This window comes from Diospyros lotus, chromosome 3, assembly GCF_014633365.1.
Source record: "Diospyros lotus cultivar Yz01 chromosome 3, ASM1463336v1, whole genome shotgun sequence".
Taxonomy (NCBI): domain Eukaryota; kingdom Viridiplantae; phylum Streptophyta; class Magnoliopsida; order Ericales; family Ebenaceae; genus Diospyros; species Diospyros lotus.
This window is the reverse complement of record NC_068340.1, coordinates 1474220-1493097: the sequence shown is the minus strand read 5'-3', so window position 1 is coordinate 1493097 and position 18878 is coordinate 1474220. Positions and strand designations below refer to the sequence as shown.

The window sequence follows — 18878 nt, the reverse complement described above, 5'->3', positions numbered from 1 at the left end:
TTTTGTCAAATTAAACTTGGTTCCAACAAGAATTATTCTCTATGGGTCCAAATGAATTTGTTATGGACAAGAGCTCATGACTTTACAGCTTCTAATAAGAGAGTTTAGAAAAGAAATATTTTCTTATCTCTATAGGTGGCAGTTACTAATATCTCAAGTCAACCGTGACTGCTTATCCGAGCAAATTCTGGGTACTTATTTTGAGGTATAACAGTAAGAAGACCCTTGAGTTATAGGGTTGAGATCAAAAGTTAAATGAGAGGTTAGTTAAATGTCTTGTTCTCCCTGATACATTAGCGGAAGCTTACCATAAGGCAGTAAAGGTTGAGAACTAGTGTAAATTTCTTATCTAGAGACGAGTGGCTTCTCAAGCTAGGGAGTTTTAACATTTTAGTTCTCTGTTTTGGTAGTTTGAGTGATATATCCAATCTAGGTTGGTGCCTTTAGTTTCTTCTAAAGATACCAACAATGGAAGTCCTAGAGACACTAGCGGGAAGGGCGCGTAATCATCTCGTGCTGTGCCTACTTAAAAGCAGGCTAAGTTATGGAGATCGATGGAAGGTCCTGTGGCGAGAGTGGATGGAATGGAAGAAATCTTTAGCAAAAGAGATAGAGGAGATCAAGAGAACCTTGGTTGGAACATGTTGGTATTATATGAGTTATAAGGGCTTTGCAGAGGATATGGCCATAGATAGTAACTGGCGATCTATAACTCATGTAATTGTGTGTCTGTTCAAGATCTTTCTTTTTACTTCTTTTCAACTATTATAGGAGTTTCTTAGATTATAAATGGAAATTTTATAGAACTTGATCTTGTTTTGAATTAAGAAAATGTGCATGTCACCTTCATGGGATCTGTTTTTACTGGCATATTCTGGGGATAACTTCAGTTAGTTTCTCTTAACCATTAAATACTTAGGTGTTTAGTTTCTCTTTTTGCTACATTCCCTACTGGATCTGACTAAAATTTTTATTTTCATTTCTGTCTGGCTCTATCTTCAAAGCACGCTCACCTGTTTTATGTTTTGCAGTGAACTATTACCACATGTAGCAGAAATTGTGCAGATATTAAAAGAATATTTCAAGAGATGTGTATTGCCAGATCTAAGGATAAAGGTCTACTCAATAACAAGGATTTTGCTGCTCTCCACAGGGGTTGGTAAGCATTTAGTTCCTAAAAATTCCTACCTCCATTGTGGAGTACTGTTGAATTTATCTATTAATGTTATCAATATAGTAACAGCAGTATGTTGATCAAATATATAGTCGAGGTATATGTGTAATGTTAAAGTAAGAGAATATTTTATGCTTGTATTGCACTTTAGAGGGTATACGATGGGTATAAGTCTTTGACTAAAACCTAAAAAGGTAATAAACAACCATGAAAGGTTACAATGAATATATAAAAAATCTATAAAATATTCTAGCTATATTCTCAAGATATTTAACCTCCCCCCTCAAACTAATTTGAGTTTGAATATCAACTCATGAAGTGCCCAGGTGGACAAAGTAATGGCTGCACATTGATGCATAGCAACAACATATCAAGCCTTATTCCTACATGAATTGTAGCTTGCCAATCATTTCTATCTATGGCCTTATGACTCACATCATACCAGAGAATCTCCCGCAAGCTTTTCTTGATCTTCCTATGCCTCTCTTGCTAAATACTCGTTCATTGCATCCACTCTCCTCACAGGAGCCTCTTTTGTTTTTTTTTCACATGATCAAATCATTTTAATTGCATTTCATGCATCTTATCTTCAATAGGAGTCACTTTAACTTTATTTTTGATAACCTTATTTATAATTTTATCTTATCTTTTTCTTGTGTGGACACACATCCAAGGTAATATCCACATCTTTGTGACGCTTATGTTATGTGCATGTTAATGCTTTGTTGCCCAACATTTTGTGCCATACAACAAAGCTGATTTTATAGTTGTCTTTTAAATATTTTTTAACTTTAATGAAATCTTACTATCACATAAAACATCATTTCTACTTTTCTATTGTAACCATCCTACCTTAATTCTATGGGTAGCATCCTCATTATTCTTTTCGTCATTTTGAATAATTGATCCAAGATATCTTAACTGATCTTTTATGGGAATGAGTTGATCTTCAAGTATATTATCATAACATCTCATACTGAGACCATATGTCGCAAAATGAATTTTCCATTATGTATCTTTTCTGAGTCATAATCCATACACATCTCTGTATCTATTCATTTTTTAGTTCACCTGACCATTTAAGTCATCTCTTATAATGATTTTCTTTCCTCTTAAGTATTTCTTGCAATAATCTCTATAAATTCTCCCAAAATTATCTTTATCTTTTCTCCCAACCCAACATGTAGTGGGTATGTACTAATAATATTCTAAGTCTCTTCCCATAGAATAATTTTTAACTGCGATAATCCCCTCCTGACCTCTTCACATATTCTGCTTCATTCTTTAAAATCTTATCTGAAATTATCCTATTTCATCCTTTGTTTGACCTTGCTTAGGCACCAAAGTTTATAGCCAAACCTAGTCAACATTTTTGCTTTCTTGTCTAACCTATCTCGTCTCTCTTAAGGCAAATAATACTAATATGTTTCCTTGATCATAACATCCATCAATTTCATTTTTTTTGTCAGAGTTTAAAGATTCCACATTACCAAACAAACTTGACTGTGTCTTATTCTTCTAAACATTCTATCATCATCTAGAGTAGTGAAAAAAACTTAGAATATCTAGTAAGATAGAGAGACTTGTCTTGGTAAGTGTTAAAGTGCTGTCCCTGTGACAAATACCACCTCTTCCAAAGTCAATCTCTTGTTAAGCCTCTTCGTATCAGCTGAAAACCCAAAATAAGTTGTTTGAAAGCCTTGTCTTATAATTGTAATTACTACCCAAAATCTGCATCTTTATCACCACCTTAACTGGCGTGATCTCATTCTTCTTCAAATTAACTCATGAGCCAGGGACGACCTTAAAGGATAAACGAACATATGCAGATATCTGGAAGCCTCTTCTGAGTTTCCACAAAAGGCAGGGTGTCACCTCAAAAATGAGATGAGATACCAGTTAGGGATTATGATTCCTGTGACACAAATGAAAACCATGAACTAACCTCCCAAACAGCCTGACTAGACTTTACTGCACCATATCCTAGTATTTAAGATGTATGTAAGGGAAGGTTTGATACTGATCTGCCTTCTTAATTATTACAAGCATTATAATGCTTTAAAGGCGAGTTCTTGGTAGGTCAAGTAGAAGCGTGGAAGTAATTGACACCTGACAGCTCAAAGGACTAGCTGACTTATAATTCCTCATTTGTTCAAAGATGAAAAGCAAAACCTAGAATTACAATCTGACCTCATTTTCTGAACCTTGAGAAAAAGAAAAAATGTCACGTATGCTATTGGTATCAGAGTTGCAAGACCTTGCAACAACAATCAGAAGCCTTAATCCCACCAGGTGAGGGCAGAGTTGCAAGACCTTATTAATAATTTAAAATAAAATTAAAAAAGAAAGAAAAATCTATGTTGCACAACCTTGGATGGTGGCACTAACTCAGATAACTTCTCATTTTCTGTTCTCAAATTCCAAAACGAACTTTTGTTGTTCTTAGTGTAGAGTGTTAGCACATACATAAATAGGGCTGGCCTCAAGCCATCCATGAATAGCCTTTTTATGTTAGCTTAGTTTACTATAAGTTAAATTGTTGGTTCTCGTTAGACAGTTTGAGTAATATATTTTTGCATGGTTGTATATGTTCAGGAACTGCAGTTTATATCAGCCAGGATGTTATCGACAATGCCATTGTTGATTTGGACTCTAGTGCCCATGAGGGTGGTGGAATATCTTCTAGTCCATTTGCAAAGCCCTCCAATGATATGTTGCTGCCCTTCCAAAAGAAACGGAAGCAGGCTAGTATAGCCAATTCTCTTCAAGAGCAGCCTGATAGAGTTGATCTAGATGTGGGGATGCCCATAAACCCAGCCACAATATCAATAAAGATAGCTGCACTAGAGGCATTAGAAGCACTCCTGACTGTGGTATGTGCAAAAAGTCGGTATGCATCTATTTGCTGATGAGAACAGAATCATCCTTGAATATCAGTCCCTTATTAAGTGTTCAAATCATGGTTTTATAACTATACTCGCATGGTCTAACTGTCTTCAATCTCCTATCAAGTTTTTTGTTACCAAATTATTTTATTTTGAATTTTTTTTTTGTGGCATTACCCAATCTTGTTGACATCTCTGACAATAGATTTCAAACTTTAGCTTTAAGTTTTCCCCCATGTAAATTTTTTTTGTGTGTCTATGATCCCCCCGTTACGAGTTTTGTAGTCCTCTAATGTTTCTACTGGCTCCATATTTGAACTGCAAAGCAATTGATAATTAGTGCAAGTTCACCTTATTATCTTCTCAGAAATCTCTTTAACAAGGGAGAGCAACCAGAGCACCATAAGAAATATAACGGTTACCCACTTAAAGAAGTCCGTAAAGTTTTTTGCTTGAAGTCTAACCGAGTTTGTCGTGTCGGATTTCCATAAAATCCAGGGCTTTATGCTTTTATCACCATTACAACAGCATTATGACGCTTTCCCCTAACATCTGATGGGTACTAGAAAATAATTCACTGCTCTTTGATTCAATCCACCAATTCAATCAGGAATACAAGAAAAATAGGGCATTTGAGAGGCCCTTAACTCTTCAGAAACTGAGTCCAAAATCCAAAATCAGACCCTCTCCTACAATTTTCTCTCCTATTTATATTTTCTTCTCCTCCTCCTCTAATTGAATTTGGATTTGCACCTCCTGGTTTGTTACACAAACCAGCAATTTCCAACTCTACGCCCCGCACATGGTTGGCTGTTATGCTAGCCAGCCAATTTACTCTCCTACCCCTGTCCCTGGGATCGTCTTTGGTACGTCTAGTGGACATCATTACTCCCCCCCCCTCCAACTTTCACCTTGTCCTCAAGGTGGAAAAATGGAAATTGCTACTGGATCTAGTGGTAAGGCTCCCAAGTAGGTTTTAATAGTGGTAGCCCCTTCCATTGTATGAGCACCTCTAATTCCCATAAGTTCTTTCCGATCCCTGACTGAACTCCAAGCATTGCCTCCGGTTCTACCAACATCTCAAGGTCTTCATTAAGCTGTTAGGGAATTTCCACATTAGCTTTCAATGTCCCTCTTGCCTCCCGTAGTTGGGACACGTGGAATACGGGTTGGATGGGGTAATGAGGTGGCAGTATCAGCTTATAGGCTACCGGGCCTACTTCATTTTCCCAATTTCAAATGGACCATAATATCGGGCAACCAACTTTTCATTTGCACGAGCGGTCAACGATTTTTGACGATATGGCCTTAATTTCAAATAAACCAAGTCTCCTTCTTTGTATTTCACCTCCCTTCTTTTCAGATTTGCCCCTCTCTTCATCATTGCTTGTGTTCTCAGTAGTTGTGCCTTCAATTCCTCAAGGATTAAATCTCTCTCAATCAACTGCTCCACCATTGAAACATGGGTAGTTCCCTTCTCAAATCTCAATAAGGGTGGTGGTTCTCGCCCATACACTGCGTGAAATGGAGTCACCCTGGTAGTTGTGTGGTAGGAGGTATTATACCATAATTCATCCCAAGATAGCCATATATACCATGCCTTTGATTTTTGAGGAAGCAAAACAGTGTAGGTAGGTTTCTAAAGTTCGATTAATTACCTCTGTCTGCCCATCCGTTTGAGGGTGATAGGTTATGCTTCTGTTGAGTTTGGTGCCTTGTAGTCGGAACATCTTCTCCCAAAATTTTCTCATTAAAATTTTGTCTCTATTCGAGACAATGGACCTTGGCATTCCATGAAGCCTCCCCACTTCTTTAATAAAAATTCCTGCCACCTCCCCAGTTGTAAACAAGTGTTTAAGGCTAATGAAATGCCCGTACTTACTAAGTTTGTTCACCACCACCAAAATTGAGTCCATCTTGCCAGAATTTTGGCAATCCCTCAATGAAGTCCAGAGCAATGTCATCCCAATTTTGGTTAGGGATAGGAAGGGGCTGCAAGAGTCCCCCCAGTGCTAAGGCCATATATTTATTTTGTTGGCAAATCGAGCAATCACTTACATACCGATATATGTCCTCCTTCATTCCCTGCCAATAGACATTTGCTGCCACCCTCTTGTAAGTTTTTAAGAACCCTGAATGTCCTCCTACACTTCCATTGTGTCCTCATGAAGTAACAACAGAATGAGAGTGGATCCCTTTGGTAAATATAGCCTTCCCTTGTAAAGGAGATGGTGGTTCACTAGTTGGAAGTTGGTTGTGAAGAAGGATCAACTTGGAAATCTTTGATAATTCCTTGCAATCTTTCATTTGCTTCTACCTCATTGGCTAACTGATCAATTTGGACCACCTTAGGCACTGTTAAGGCCATTATTGTTGCTAGGTGGCAGATTCGTGACATCCTATCAGCAGCTTTATTCTCCAACCTTGGCCGATATTGTATCTCAAATTGGAACCCCATCAATTTCATCATCCATTTCAAGTATTTTGGACTCACCACCTGTTGTTCCATCAAGTATTTGAGACTCATTTGATTAGTTCGAACCGCAAACTTCCTGCCTAACAAGTAGTGTCTCTATTTTTGCACATCAAACACTATGGCCATCAGTTCCCTCTCATAAACAGATTTTTTCCTCTCCAACTGACTAAAAGCATGACTGAAATAAGCAATAGGCCTTTGCTCTTGCATTAATGCAATCCCCATACCTTGTCCCAAGGCATCAACTTCAATGACGAAGGGCCTTCCAAAGTCCGGCAAGGCTAAGACAGGTAAGGATACTATTTTAGCCTTGAGTTGTTGGAAGGCGTGCTCGACTACCACATCCCAAAAGAAATTGTTCTTCCTTAATCTCTCCATTAGAGGCCTTGCCAACTTGCCATGATCTCTCAAAAAAACGTCCATAATACCCTGTGGCCAATAAACCCTCTCAATTCCTTCATCATTGTAGGAGTAAGCCAATTTAATAGAGCTTGTACCTTATTTCGATCGGCTGAAACCCTGTGTTGGGATATAATATGGCCTAAATTTTCAATTTCTAACTGTCCAAACTCACACTTCTTCCTATTGGCAAAGAGATGGTTGTCCGCTAGTACCTTTAAGACACAACGTAAATGTTTTGTGTGTTGTTCAAAATTCTTGCCATACACCAATATATCATCGAAAAATACCAACACAAAATGCCTTAAATATTCTCTAAAAATATCATTCATCAACAATTGGAAGGTGCCTGGCACATTCGTTAGCCCGAATGGCATTACTAGGAGCTCGTAATGCCCTTCATGAGTCCTGAAAGTGGTATTGGGAACATCCTCAAACTTGACTCTAATCTGATGGTAACCAGACTTCAAATTGAGCTTGGAGAAGACCATGGCACCGTGCAACTCATCAAATAACTCATCTGTCACAAGAATGGAAAATTTGTCTGGAATAGTGACCTTGTTCAAAGCCCTATAGTCCACACAAAAACGCCATCCTCCATCCTTCTTCTTTACTAACAACACCAGACTAGAAAATGGGCTGGAACTAGGCTGAACAATTCCAGCAACCAACATCTCTCCCACCAACTTTTCAATTTCTTTTTTTGTAAATAAAGGTAGCAGTAGGGCCTTACACTAACCGGGGTGGTTCTCGAAACCAGGTTTATGGCATGATCCCTTCCCTCCTCCTGCAAGGTGGCAGCCCCTTCGGAATAGGGAAAACCCTCTCAAACTCGGCCAACACCCCCATTAGTATCACTGGAGCTTCCTTCTGATCATCTTTAATCTTGGCTGCCAGGGTTCCCAATTCCAATAACATTTCCTCCCCATTTTCCTTAAAGACTTTCACCATAGCCTTCAAGGACACACCAAGGTCTTGCTCAGACTAGGGTCCCCCTGCAACTTGACAACTATGCCTCTTATCTGAAATTTCATCTTTTGGGTCTTCCAATCCATATTCATTTTTTCCACTTGCTACTAGCCACTTCATTCTCAAAATTACATCCGAGCTCCCCAATTCTAGAGGTAAAAAATCCTCCGCAATTTGCAGATTTTAAAGATTAAGCTTTGTTGACTTATCAGAATATTAAGAGATTTGCTTAGATTAGGAAAGATCTCTAATTATCATTTAGGAATCTTTCTTGATTATGTCTATATGTATCTTAGTGTATATTTCCTTCTTTGTGTTTTAATTTGTTTCCTTAGAGATAGTTTCCTTTTTGATAGTTTTCATTTTTGATGTAATCTCTCTCTCTATATGAGGACTGCTGTATCCATTAGAATTTATTATGAAAGTATAATTCTGAATTCCGACATGGTATCAGAGCTTTTCCCTTCCCTTCTAAAATTTTTGAAACCCTAATAGTGCCTTCATTGCACTTCTTTGCGCTAAACTCCTCTAGGGTTTCAGCCCAACCTTAATTGCTATTTTGTTTTGTTCTTCGGCAATTCTGTTCCAGCTGCACTTCTAGTCTCCCTTTCCAAACTCAAACTTCTTTAGACATGCCTGAGATATCAGATGCAACTCCGGTCATTACCACTGATGAATCCTATCCTAATGATCAGCAAACAATGGGAGGGGGTGATATGCCCGGGATGCATCCTTCCTACCGACTTGATTGGCGAAACTTCTTATAATGGTCTCAACTTGTGAGCACATTCCTCAAAGGCCGAGGAAAGCTAGGCCACCTGACTGGAACTCGTCCAAAAGATTCGGACCCATCCTTCACAGCATGGGAAATTGAAGATTCATCAATCATGTCATGGCTTTGGAGTGCCATGCAGCCGGAGGTAAGTAAAAACTTTATGTTTTGAACGTCAGTTAGGGACATTTGGAAGACTGTGAGGCAAACCTATTATAAAGTTCAAGATGCCTCGGTGATTTTTGAGGTTAAGACTAAGATTAGTAGAACAAGGCAAGGGGCATCTACTATAACAGAATATTATAATAAAATGAAGGGGATGTGGCTAGAACTAGATCATTATCAAGATATCAAGATGGATTGTGGCAATGATGCTATCAAACTTAAACAAATTCAAGAAAGGCACTTGATTGTAGAGTTTCTAGCAGGGATTAATCCGAAATATGATCAAGTGAGGATCCAAGTGCTTGGTAGGGAAAAATTACCTACTCTTAATGAGGTTTTTTCCATTGTTCGAAGTGAGAAAATCAGAGGAGATCACAATGTTGAAGGCTCAGCCATGGTGTCAAGCCATAGAGATGGATCTCGGTTTAAAGCAGGAAAGACAGAAAATTCGTAGAAAAATTTAGGATGAGAAGGTTTGTGGTGCAGTCATTGCAAAAAACCTAGGCATACTAAGGATAACTGCTTCAAACTCCATGGCAAAGAAGTTGTGCTAAGCAGGATAGGTGGATTTAAGAGTCGTCCACCTAGGACTCAAGCCTATTTTTCCCTCACAGATCAAGGGGAAGCTGAATCAGTAGGTAAAACTGAATCTATTGGTGCTGATATTTCACAATTGAATGCAGAAGAGATGAACAAACTCAAGAATTTCCTCAAAACTCTCCAAGATGGAGCTTGTTCACTTGCACAACAAGGTAAACTCGCCAATTCTGAGTGTTTTTTTGTCTTTAAAACTGCTGGGAATACCAATTGGGTCCTTGATTCAGGAGCTACTGATCACATGACCCCTCACGTAAATTCCTTTGACACTTACCAACCTCTTGTTAGCTCTAAACAGATTGTTATTGCTAATGGAACCACTGTTCCTATTGCTGGCCAAGGTACAGTTAAATTCAGCCCTTTGCTAATAGCCAAACAAGTTCTTCTTGTCCCACAATTAGCTACCAATCTTATATCTATTCACCAACTAACCAAAGAATTAAATTGTCGTGCTATCTTCTACCCTCATATGTGTGAATTTCAAAACATGATCACGGGGAAGATGATTGGTGTGGCTGAGGAGTGTAATGGGTTGTATACCTTACACAAGGCAGGCCGTTCTACAGGGAAGCAACAGTTGTCATTGCTTGTTCATCTCATTCTGTTTTAGCATCCATCACCATTTGGCTTCAACATTATAGATTAGGTCATCCGCCTTTTCCTTTATTAAAAGCTATGTTTCCTCATTTGTTTAAATCTTTAGATCCTAGGATGTTTCAATGTGATGTGTGTGTGTTGTCCAAACACCATAGGTTGTCTTATCCTTTGAGCAACAAATTATCTTCTAAACCTTTTTCCCTAGTTCATTTCGATGTTTGGGGACCATCCAAAATTCCCAACTGTTCTAGGGCTCGGTGGTTTGTTTCCTTTATTGATGACTGTACTCGCATGTGTTGGGTATTTCTTTTGAAAGAAAAGGCTGAAATTGGCACTATCTTACCTTATTTTTGCAAAATGGTATCCACCCAATTTGGTACTCCTGTCCAAAAATTCAGAACAAATAATGCTAAAAATTATTTTAATAATCAGTTGAATTCTTTCTTTCAACATGAGGGTATTGTTCATGAGTCTTCTTGCGTAGACATTCCACAACAAAATGGAGTAGCAAAGCGGAAGATGAGACATCTCCTTAATGTGGCTCGCACACTCCTTCATCACACTCATGTTCCTAAAACCTATTGGGGTGAAGCCGTTTTAACCGCGGCCTATGTCATCAACCGTGTTCCCTCTAAAGTCCTAAATCACCGTAGCCCATTCTAGTGCCTATCCGCTTTTTTTCCCGATTACTATTTGCATACTCCTCTCCCTCTCCGTGTGTTTGGTTGCGTGCGCTTTGTTCATATCCCCAAAATACATCGGGATAAGCTTGATCCTCGTGCCCTTCGGTGTATCTTCCTAGGGTATTCTCCAACCCAAAAAGGTTACAAGTGCTATTACCCTCCAACTCGAAAGTTCTTTGTATCCAAAGATGTCTTTTTCCTTGAATCTCAGCCCTTCTTTGGCTCTCCAGACCTTGGTCCTCCCGGGTGACTCGAGGAATTGAGGACCAAGACTTAATTTGAAATTTTTCCTGTCCTAACACCAACTCCTGTTTTGTCTAGTTCTAATCCTTCTTCCTATGCTGTTCCAGCCCAATCTCCTAACCCCTCTCCTCTACCTACAGAATGTATTGAACAAGCAGTTCACAGGCCATCCTCTCCAGTTTGGTTTAAGAGTTCTCCCTATGTGTTCAAAAGGAGGCAACCTATTGTGGAGTCTCAGCCCTCACTAGCATCAGATCTAGGACTGAAACTGCACAATCATTAGATTCATCCCTTTCCAGCCCCGTTTCTGATGATTTAGACCTACCAATTGCTATGAGAAAAGGGGTCAGAAGCTGTACTTTACACCCTTTAACTGATAACTTGTCCTATCATCGCTTTTCCCAAAACCACAAAAGCTTCCTCACCTCATTAGACTCTATTAAGTCAGTAGAAGAGGCTCTAAAAAACCATAATTGGAAGCAAGCCATGCAAGAGGAAATGAATGCCTTAAATAAAAATCAGACATGGGAATTGGTGCCTAAGCCTAAGGGAATCACTCTAGTTGGATGCAGATGGATATTTAATTTGAAGTATAAAGTTGATGGCACACTGGAAAGGTATAAAGTTAGACTAGTGGCCAAAGGCTATACTCAGTCTTATAGCATAAATTACCTTGAGACTTCTGCACCAGTAGCAAAAATGACAACGATGAGAATTCTTGTATCCCTGGCAGCTCATTTTGGGTGGAAAATGCAGCAGTTAGACGTGAAGAATGCTTTCTTACATGGGGATTTAGAAGAGGAGGTATACATGGAAGTGCCTCCTGGACTTCAGGAAAGGGATCCAGGTATAGTATGTAAACTTAAAAAGGCCCTATATGGACTTAAACAGTCTCCCCGGGCATGGTTTGGCAGATTTTTTAAGCCAATGAAGTCTATGGGATATGCTCAGAGCAGAGGTGATCACACTCTTTTTTTCAAACATTCAGGTGGAAAAGTTACAGCACTCTTAGTGTATGTTGATGATATAGTTGTGACTAGAAGTGATATGGATGAACAACAGAGTTTAAAAAGGAAATTAGCTGAAGAATTCGAGATCAAAGACCTTGGGGTACTTAAATATTTCCTAGGAATTGAGTTAGCCTATTCAGAAACTGGAATCTTTCTATCACAACGCAATTACATTCTTGATCTTCTAGCTGAAATTGGAATGACAGGAGGAAAAAGGGTCTAGTATACTTGTGGATCCTAATCTTAGATTGCAGGAGAACTCAGAGGGACAAATGGTTGGTAAAGAGAGGTTTCAGAGACTTGTGGGTATGTTGATATATCTCTCACATACTAGGCTTGATATTGCCTTTGCTGTCAGTCTGGTAAGTTGGTTCATGCATTGTCCAACCGAGGAGCACATGCAAGCTGTACGGAAAATCCTGAACTATCTAAAGGTAACACCAGGTAAAGGCATTTTGTTTAAAAAAGGGACTGAATTGAATGTACAAGGATTTACTGATGCAGATTATGGTGGATCCTTGGTTGATAGGAGATCCACTACAGGCTATTGTGTGTTTTGGGGGGGGGAAACCTAGTGTCTTGGAGGTGTAAAAAGCAAATTGTTGTGGCAAGATCCAGTGCAGAGGCAGAGCTTAGGGCAATGACCCTTGGATTGTGTGAACTTCTGTGGCTTCGGATTATCTTAGAAGACTTGAAAATCAAGGTTCAAGGTACTATTGACTTACTTTGTGATAATCAATCAGTTATTAATATTGCCCATAATCTAGTACAACACGACATAACTAAACATATAGAGATTGATCGACACTTTATCAAGGAAAAATTGGATGCTGGGTTAATTCGATTCCCATATGTGCCATCTGAAGATCAAGTGGCAGATGTGTTGGCTAAAGGGCTAGCTGGAAGAAGGTTCGATGTTTTGGTAAGCAAGCTGGGGAATAGTTGATATCCACTCTTCAGCTTGAGAGGGAGTGTTGACTTATCAGAATGTTAAGGGATCTGTTTAAATTAGGAAAGATCTCTAATTATCATTTAGGAATCTTTCTTGCTTATCGGAATGGTAAGCAAGCTGAGAATGGTTGATATCCACTCTCCAGCTTGATGGGGAGTATTAACTTATCAGAATGTTAAGAGATCCTAATCTTAGATTAGGAAAGATCTCTAATTATCATTTAGGAATCTTTCTTGATTATGTCCATATGTATCTTAGTGTATATTTCCTTCTTTGTGTTTTAATTTGTTTCCTTAGAGATAGTTTCATTTTTGATAGTTTCCATTTTTGATGTAATCTCTCCCTCTATAAGAAGACTGCTGTGTCAATCAAAATTTATTATGAAAGTATAATTTTGAATTCCTACAAGCTTTACTCCTTTACAAATTCCAGCCTTTTGCATTGCCATTCCCGTTCCCATAATTACCCCATATTCTACTGTTTCCACCCTTGGTAAACCCAACTGTTGCACTAGCTCGGTTGCTATAAAATTATGGGTTGCTCCTCCGTCAATAAGCACCACTACTGGCTGCCCTTCTATGTGTCCTCTTAGCTTCATCGTTTGTGGTGTAGTCAATCCCACAACCGAATTCATGGATAGCTCAATCACTTTCCTCCCACTCATCAACTCTTCTTCACCCCCCTCCAATGTTTCCTCCTCTCCCCCAGCCTCTCCTATTTCTTCGTCATGGATCATCATAACCTGGAGTTCCTTGTTTTTGCACCTATGGCCCATCGAATACTTCTCATCGCAGCGAAAACAAAAGCCCTTCTCTCGTTTGGCCTTCCATTTGGCCTCACTAAGCCATTTAAAAGGGAAATTCCCGACACTTCCGGAGGTGTGAAATCGAGGTCCCGTTGGGGTCACAGACTTTTGGGAGGAAACCGAACTCTTCGCTGATACAGGGGACGTCCGGTTGGTGACGGATGGTGCAAAAGGGTACCCATTCTTTGGTGGTCTTGTTGCCCTGAAATAGTTCTAAAGTGTTACGTTCTTGTCCTCAATATTTTGAGCCACTGTCATGATCTGATCGAACTCTCGGGGTTGCAGCACCCTGATCTCAACCCTTATTTCAGGTTTGAGACCGTTTAGGAATTGGCCTTCCAAAAATGCCTTAGGAACATCCGACACAGACATAGCCAACGTCTCAAACATCAACCTATATTCTTTGACAGTCCCCTCTTGCCAGAGAGCCAAGAAACGCTCTTCCAACGACCCTTCTTAAGTGGAGCAAAACCTACCCAGAATTCCCTGCTTCAAGCCTTCCCAACTCCGAATTCCCCTTCGTCGTGACTCCCATTGAAACCAAGCCAAAGCCGCGGCTTCAAAACACAGTGCGTCTGTGTCTATCTTCTCCTCTTTCGTTAGTTGATTTACTGCAAAGTACCTTTTTGCTCAGAATATCCAATCACCTGGGTTCTCTCCTTCGAATATTGGCATCTCCAGCCTTCTTCCTCATACTTCCGGCTGATACCCACCCCTAATTCCTCCTTCCAAGTCGTGGCCGCCTTCGATTCTAGGGGTTACTTCGGGATCCAAGGTGAATTCTAAAGGTCCTTCGCCCTCCTTGGACTTGCTCTTTCTCTCTCGCTCTTGCTTGTCCCACTTTATTTGCATGAAGGCGAATTGTTTGATCATCACCTCCACATTCCGTTCCATGGTCTGGATATCTCCGCCCATGGCTTCGACTCCCCTTTGCATGCCATCCATCTTCGACTCCAGATCACCCACTCTCTCCATCAAGTTCACCATGAGGATCGACAATGCTCTGATACCAAAATGATGGGTACCAGAAAATATTCACTGCTCTTTGATTCAATTCACCAATTTGATCAGGAATACAAGAAAAACAGTGCATTCGAGAGGCCCTTAACTCTCCAGAAACTAAGTCCAAAATCCAAAATCAGACCCTCTCCTACAATTTTCTCTCCTATTTATATTTTCTTCTCCTTCTCTAACCAAATTTGGATTCGCCCCTGCTGGTTTGTGTATTCCCACTCTAAACCCCCCCGGCACATGGCTGGCTGTTATGCTAGCCAGCCAATTTACTCTCCTACCCCTGCCCCTTGGATCGTCTTTGGTACGTCCAGTGGACCGGGGGCCTATCAACATCATCTGGCAACAGTAAAGTATCAAAATCAATATGCATTTTGCAGTTTTTTGTACAATATATTTTCCTATTACTGCAAGGGCATGCTTTCAGTTCTGTCATGGATTATATACTCAAAACTTAGTTGCATTGCAGTGAGGGTTGCTTAATTAGAATATCTGTAATGAGCAAACTTGCTTCAGAGAGGAAGAAGTTATACTTAATTTTTAGGGGACAAATTTATTGCCGTTGCCCCTTTGTTCAATCATGAATCATGACATTGCTGCTTAAGATCTATTCTCTCCCACCTCCATCTGCTCTCTTCTATTTATCTACATATTAATCATACACAGTTTAATAATTGTTTGTTTTCCATCTGGTTTCTTGTTCCTCATCTTCTCATGTTTTCAGTTTTTATTCATCCTGTTAAGGCATTGACTTAAGTTCATTATCTGCATGTATGGAAGACACACTTGAATCTTTCTTCTTGTCCTTTGCTGTTTTTTTGTTTCTCCCCATTCTAAAACGAAATGCGATCCATTATAACTATGTGATATTGTTAGGGTGGTGCTTTGGGAGCTGACAGTTGGCGATCAAGTGTTGATTATCTTCTTCTAAATGTAGCTACAAATGCATGTAAAGGAGGATGGGAAAACGAGGAAAAACGTGTTTTCTTTTCTAGTGAACATGTCCCAACCTGGGCAGATTTTCAGCTTGCAGCCTTGCGTGCAGTTTTGGTATCTCTTCTTTCGCCTGCTCGTGCTCGGCCCCCAACTCTAGCCCCTAGTCTTGAGCTTTTCCGTAGAGGTAAGGTCTGTTGGTAGAGATTTTGAAGATCATTTTTGTTCAAAGCATTTTCAATTCTGGAAGTTCTGCATCATGTTAGGTATAGTTCTGTAAAGGTATAGTTGATTCTCATTCAATGACATTTTTAAAATTTATAGTTTCAGCTATCAAACTTGTCTTTATTCTTTATTGTTGTAATTTGCAGTATAACCTTGGGCATTTTAGAAAGTAAGTTTACTCAATTCACTTGGGTGCATTGAAAATGTTTTTGGCACATCTAAAAATGGAAACACAGACTATGACACGTGTACAGAACTAGGATATGCAAGCAAACACACAAGGTAGACAACTATGAGATCAACAGTGATTTGAAGTACCTGGATGGCTACTTTAGATATGATGAACAAGGACATGTTACAGAAAATTTATGTATTGCAGAGAAAGTGTAGTTGCAATCAATTTAAAACTGAGTTCGAGATAGTCATCTGCAATTGCTTGCCCATCTTTTTGGTTCTGCAACAAAGGCTCTACAGGAGCAACAAGTGTCAATTCTTTTTGGATTGGGTTCAATAATTGGATGCTCAGATCTAGATTAAAAGAAGAGTGTAATATGGGAAGCTCTCCGAAGACTCTCCTCTACACAGACCCTGGAGGAGGTGGGGACACGTTTGCCTGGAGTAGTAATGCATATAGTTGTAGATTATCCAAACTGTTTTCAAGCAAGGATCTCTCTCTCCACCAAGTACTGACCTGCTCACGTGGAAGACAGTACATATTGTCACACACCTCCTCCTATTGAACTTTTGTCAGCCTTTCGACTTTCATGGTCCTAATAGTTCGTCTTTAGTGGCTGTAGAGAGGTTCTTTTTTATTAATTTTTTGGTGAAAAAGACTCCACTGCAGACACATTAAAAGTTCAGTTGGCTAATAATAGGCTTTTCTGGCTTCATCTGTATTATTCTCTCCTTAATCATTCTATTTAGTCCCCAGATGTCGGTTCATTTGTTGCTTTATAACCCACCTTTCATGAAAATGATTTCTGCAGGCAAGCAAGGAGCAGGAGGAAAACTTAACGAATTCTGTGTTCGTGCACTTCTTTCCTTGGAAGGGCTCATACATCCTAGGGTGTTTTCGGTTCTTGATCCCTCATGCCGCAGCGTCTTCTTTGATGAGTTTGACGGCAGGTCTCCACTTGTATACGCATATAGTGGTAAACAAAATGCCCCAGTTTCAAGCAGCAGCCGGGGAAAGAGGCCTGTTGATTGCATTGTAGATGATGAGGACTGCAACAACGACGATGACGATGATCTGTACCAAAGTTGGCTGGCAAACGACGAGCATGAGATTCCGGCAACTGTCTCAGGAAGTGATGGAACTATTACTCTGAAACCTCCAGGGACACCCAGCTTTCCTCCTGTAGCTGATTCTGGGAGTACTAGAGTTCTCGAAGGAATTGAAGGGGAGTTAGCATCAGCCAGTGCAGCTACGGGGATGGAACAGCAAGGGGATGAAGACATGATCAAAGCATTCCTACTTGAAGAGGCTGCCACCAAGCGAGGCGATCCAGCGCCTGCTGCAGAGCCAGCAGAAGACCCGGCGGCAGGCAGCAGCAGGAGGGATGCCTTGGCAGACAGGGCTGACCCCGCGTTTGCCGCCGTCCAATTGGATACTGAAGCAGCATCATCATCATCAATGGAGTCGCTTCCTGACATCGTCGCCGCAGACCCAGATTCTGACTAGGCTTTCCCAACTTATGAAACAAGTAGTGTAGATTGTAATTGAAATGTGGGTAATATGTTCTCATGATGGATGAAACTTAAAACATCTGTCCTTGGGTTGCTGTCCAGGTTATGTAGTTTGTGTTGGGTGTTCTGCTTCTTCTGTTTAGACTTACATTAGTGGTGTGTGAGACTCAAAAAGCAAATATTGTTTGGCCACTAGTCCTGATTAGTCCCATGTGTTTTATACTATATCTTGTAATTTGATCGATGCACAAAAACACCTCAGGATGCTCTTTTGGCGTTTCTCGACACGTTTTTTTGTACCAGAACGTCGAGAAACACTAAAATTAATTTTTGGACCGTTTTTTGTAATTTAAAAAATATTTTAGGGTTATTTTGTAATATTAAAAAAATATTCAGTCTATATGAAGAGGTTTTTTTAGGCTTTAACTCAAAAATTTTATTTTTTTGTTGTTAATTAATAAGTCATAAATGATAAAATTTATATTTATATTTATTTGAATACATAAAATTTATGTTTTTTTAAATTAAATAATTATTTTTTATAATTTTTATATTAAAAATATATTTATAAAATTTTTTTTATATTTTTTTATTTACGTATTTTTATTTTTTATTTTTTAAAAAATTTTTATTTTTTCGTTTACATTTCGTATTGTATTAATTTTTTGTTTATCTGTTTGTGCAACTTAAATCTTTATAACTTTAACTTCACTTTATATTTCTCACATCTAAAACAATTTAACCAAACTGGGAGAAATTTTTCAAATTTTCTTTCTAATTAATATAAATGAATTTTATCTTTCAATAAAAGTCTAAAAAATGCCCCATAACAACCAAAAAAAAATTAACTAAGAATTAGTCTATAAAAAGAAAAAGGATATTGTTAACTAGGAGTATTTATTTAGTTTGATTTGAACTTGATCAAAACTAAAATTTTTAAGAATTTTAGATTAAAAATTGAGATAATTAAGGTTGAAATTAGATTGGTTCGATTTGATTAGATCTTAAATGTATTTTTTATTTTTAATGTAAAATTTTTAAAAATATATATATACATATGTATATACATCATCTAAATAAATTTTTTATAAAAAAAACTAAATAAGTATAGATCAATTTATACTTTAATATAATATATATTAATAAATACTATTATTTATTTTTAATTAATTTTCCATCTTCGACCAATCTGGAACTAAAAACCAGTTAAAGTTAAAATGTGAAATACCAACCGGACTGAATTTTAGTCCATTTTAGGTAAGATCGATGTGAACTAAAATTTGAACACTTTAATTT

General features: G+C 38.8%; 1 protein-coding gene across 1 annotated transcript in view; it reads left to right on the top strand.

The window, feature by feature from the left end:
• Window positions 1–17807, top strand: part of LOC127797577 (uncharacterized) — a 30196-nt gene extending 12389 nt beyond the window's left edge. The window contains exons 11-14 of the mRNA XM_052330601.1: window positions 1032–1159; window positions 3770–4047; window positions 15615–15858; window positions 16883–17807. Of these exons, the coding sequence (XP_052186561.1) occupies window positions 1032–1159; window positions 3770–4047; window positions 15615–15858; window positions 16883–17577 (1345 nt within the window). The 3' untranslated portion in view covers window positions 17578–17807. The remainder of the gene's footprint in view (window positions 1–1031; window positions 1160–3769; window positions 4048–15614; window positions 15859–16882) is intronic.
• The last annotated feature ends 1071 nt before the right edge of the window (window positions 17808–18878 follow it).